This window comes from Sinocyclocheilus grahami, unplaced genomic scaffold (assembly GCF_001515645.1).
Source record: "Sinocyclocheilus grahami isolate Dianchi unplaced genomic scaffold, SAMN03320097.WGS_v1.1 scaffold1321.1, whole genome shotgun sequence".
Lineage (NCBI taxonomy): Eukaryota > Metazoa > Chordata > Actinopteri > Cypriniformes > Cyprinidae > Sinocyclocheilus > Sinocyclocheilus grahami.
In genome coordinates, this window is record NW_015506500.1 from 88521 (window position 1) to 92495 (window position 3975).

The 3975-nt window shown below is 45.9% G+C and overlaps 1 protein-coding gene across 2 annotated transcripts in view; it reads left to right on the forward strand.

The window, feature by feature from the left end:
- The window catches only part of LOC107569197 (RUN domain-containing protein 3A), a 21594-nt gene that overhangs the window by 12841 nt on the left and 4778 nt on the right, over positions 1-3975 (forward strand). For both annotated transcript variants that reach the window (XM_016255217.1, XM_016255218.1), the window contains 2 exons: positions 1347-1466; positions 1622-1716. In XM_016255217.1, coding sequence (XP_016110703.1) covers positions 1347-1466; positions 1622-1716 — 215 coding nt within the window. The remainder of the gene's footprint in view (positions 1-1346; positions 1467-1621; positions 1717-3975) is intronic.

A 3975-nucleotide genomic window follows, 5' to 3' on the forward strand; every position in this document is an offset into this window, starting at 1 on the left:
TATGTAGTCTGTTAGACTAGTTTAAGTGTTTATGTAGTTAATAAAACCTTACTTGTATCACACTTGACGTGGTTCATTGTTTGCTTATAACTGGAGTCACTTAATCATGCAGATTTATGCTACAAGCTTTTGTAGAATTGTACAGTAAGAAAGTTATTTCCCTTAACCAGGAAATTAACGTTCTTAGAATTGACAAGACAGTTGACCCTGAGAGGTCAGCTAAATATCTACAGCGGATATAAATATTCATAATTAATTATAACTAGTTATGATTAATTATTCATATTTCCCATGAGCTGATTCGTTACACCTCTGTGGGCCGTGTTCACCCGTGGGCCGTATATTTGACACCCCTGCTCTAGAAGCTTGCATTCTGCAAGTGAACGTTGCTTTATTGTGCCATCCCAAAGAGGCACAAAATCACTTTCACTGACTTTTAAATTAAATGTTTTCTCCTGGTGGAATGACCTGCCCAATTCAATCTGAGCAGCTGAGTCCTTAGCCATCTTCAAGAATCGGCTAAAAACACATCTCTTCCATCCTTATTTGACCCTCTACCTCTAGCACTCTCTATTCTAATTCTATTCTTTAAAAAAAAGCACTGTCCCTTTTAGACTTGCACTCTATTCATTTGCTGCTTGTTTTCTAAAAAAAAAATCTTGCTTTCTAATCTTTTTGTATTCTATCTGTTTTCTTTTCATTTATTATACAATTAACAAAAGCAAAAAATACTCTAACACTAGCTTGCTCTATTCTTTTTCTATTCTACCGGTTTTCTTTTTATTTATTATATTATTTAAAAAACCCTTGCTTATAGTACTTGTATATCATTGCTCTTTTGTTGATTTTGATTGCTTCTATTGTCCTCATTTGTAAGTCACTTTGGATAAAAGCGCCTGCTAAATGACTAAATGTAAACTAAAAACATGGTTTCTTTTAAAGATTTATTTTTTAAGTATTTAAATTATTTAATTATATGACATTGATTTATGGTCTGAGAACAGATGATTTTAGGGGTTGTGAAGGATGATGTAATGCCATACTTGTAATAAAATAAGAGTAAATACACTGAAAAAATGGTAACATAAAAAAGGTAACATCTAAATGAAGTCCACTAAAACTACTTCATGTTGGTTAAATCATGTAGAAATAGCTCTTTAAAGTAACAGTTTCAGGTTATTTTGCATTTAGAACATTCTAGTGAAAATCTCTTATTCATTTCAAAGTGTTGCTATTTTTAATAGTAATGGCTGCTAAAAACTGTGGCGCATACAGTATTGAAGAATCTGTGACACACACTTACCCACTAAGACCATATCATGTTTTTGTCTTTAACTGTATCACAGGACAAGTCTGATTCCAGGCGAATCACATCCACTCTCTAAGGATTTGCCAATCCCTCTTGTTAACCAATGGCCATCACTCCAAAACTACAACAACCAGGAGGACAGGAAACTGTACTACAGGTGATGAGAGGCTCTCTTTTATGTGGGCCAACAGTTTACTCAAAATCCCAGGCATTAGCCCAACAACTGGCTTTTTGTTTGTGTTGCATCTAGAATGTGACACAAATTCAACTGCAAAATACATTTATGCCTTTGGGTCTGTTGTTGTCTTTTAGGGGTAGTTTCCCCAGCCCGGAGCCACATATAAGCCTAACCACAGATTCTCAGAGGATGGAAACGAACCAGAATGGAAAAGCCTGGTGCACAGCAGGTACACCTTAAAATCCACCTACAACAATTTTAATGTGGTACTGTAGCTTTGTTTTGACTTAGCTGTCTAGTTGTTGGTTGATCAATTGAGCTACTAGCTGTTAGATGGTTAAGCAGGTTTTTTAAGCATTTTGAAGTTTGCCCAAAAGTCTTAACGTTGACAGACTTTTGACTATCAGAATGAGGTGTGGTCCTCTGTATATCTTATTCTGGAAGGAATTACTTAGACAGGAGGAGACTGACAGACCATATTGTGTTTACATTCTGTTTAGTGACACGTTTGTATGGAATGGTTGATAATCGTTTGACATTGATAATAGATTGGTTACTCATTATAGTAATATATATATATATATATATATATAGTCACATTACGCTGCTGAGGGAACACGCTGGAGTCACGAGGAAACGTTTAACAGTCTTTATTAACGAAACACAGGAGATAATCCACAATAGGTGCTTGAGCCAACACACGTAGATGTCCGGGAGGGGGCCGGCAGACAGAGTCCAGGGAGGAGACGATGGAGGGTCGAGCCAGGGAGGAGACAGGAGGGGCTTGGAGCAGGAGGAGCCAAGCAGGACCCAGGCCACAGGCTGACGGAGGGAGGAGCCAGGGAGGAGGAATGGCCGCCAACTCCAGGGGGCCAACCAACGGCGGTGGAGCAGGTGGTGGAGGAGCCCGAAGTGAAGACTGAGAGCCAACGAGCCAGGGGGATGCCGAGGATCCGGGGGGCCAGAGTGGAGCCGAGGGCTCTGGCAACCGAGGTGGAGCTCCGGAGATCTGCGGCTGAGCCGGAGCGACTGTGGACCAAGGTGGAGCTGGAGGGAGGAAGGAGCCCAATGGAGCCGGTGGGACGGAGCGACGAGGTGCAGTCGGAGGAGCGGAGTCCTGAGGCGATGGCGGGTCGACACCCGACCAAGGTGGAGCCGGAGGGACGAGGGAGCCTGGTGCAGCTGGTGGATCGACGGGTGACGGTGGAGGCGAGGGAGCTAGGAGCCGAGGTGGAGCCGCTGGGTCTACGGGCTGAGGCGGAGTCCGGGCCTCGGAGGCGGTGAGGGATTCTCCAGGCAAGGCGACGCTGGAGGATGGCAGACCCGCGGCGTTCGCACCATAATGATGGTGGGCTGAGGGCGAGCAGAGGGGCTACCAGAGGACAGCGGTGGAGGAGGCAGGAGGCAGGAGCGGGTGGGAGGGCGGGCATTTGTGAGTCATTTGTGAGTGGCACTGGAGGGCGCTCTGGACTGGATTCGGGGACTGGAGCCCTCTCCTCTTCACTTTGGCACTTTCGCCGCGCCATACTCAGCTCACCCTCAACCGCGGTGCAGGGGGCATAGCTCCTCTCCGCGCTCACACCGTCCGCGACTTTCTCCCTCGTGGCGAGCATTGTCGCCAGTTCTCGCACCTGGTCTGACGAGTTGAGCTCTACGTCCGGGGCGATCCTCTGCTCAGTCACTCGGCATTGCACTGGTTCGTAGATCGCTGCAGGAATTAGCTCTCTATCATCGGTGGGCTCGGGCTTTAGCTCCGCACAGCGGGGAGATGGTGGGCTGGGCTCTGGGTCCGGAGTGGATCTGGCGAGATCATCCTCAGGAGTGACGATGAGAGGCAATCCGTTTCTCGCTAGAATCCACTCCACAAACGCGGTGAAATCCGCTCGAGGACCATCTTCGGACGACGGCGCTTTGCACGAGGTGTTTAAACTTGCATTGTAGAACACACAGAGCGTGTCGTCCGGGTAGCTGGTGGTGTTAGCTAGCAGCTGGAACAGTCTAGTATGGTCCTCGAGCGATCTCTCCCCCTGCTCCAGCAGGAGGAGGAGATATTCCGGGCAAAGGAGGGCATCCATGAGGGAACAACAGAAAAAAAAGACACTGGGTAAAAACGGGAAACAAAACGGAGGGTAGACACACGGAGGTTACTATTTTGGTAAGGTCTTCTGTCACGTTACGCTGCTGAGGGAACACGCTGGAGTCACGAGGAAACGTTTAAAAGTCTTTAATAACGAAACACAGGATATAATCCACAACAGGCGCTTGAGCCAAAACACGTAGAGAACGAGTAGACCTGACGAACACAAACTCAACAGACTAGGACTTTTATACAGGGGATGACTGGGGAAACACAGGTGCATGGGATGACTAATCAACAAAACGAGGACAGGAACATGACCAAATAAGGGAACAGGGCAAAACATGACTCAGACAGTCCATGATTCTGACATACTGTATATATATATATATATATATATTAGGGATGCAC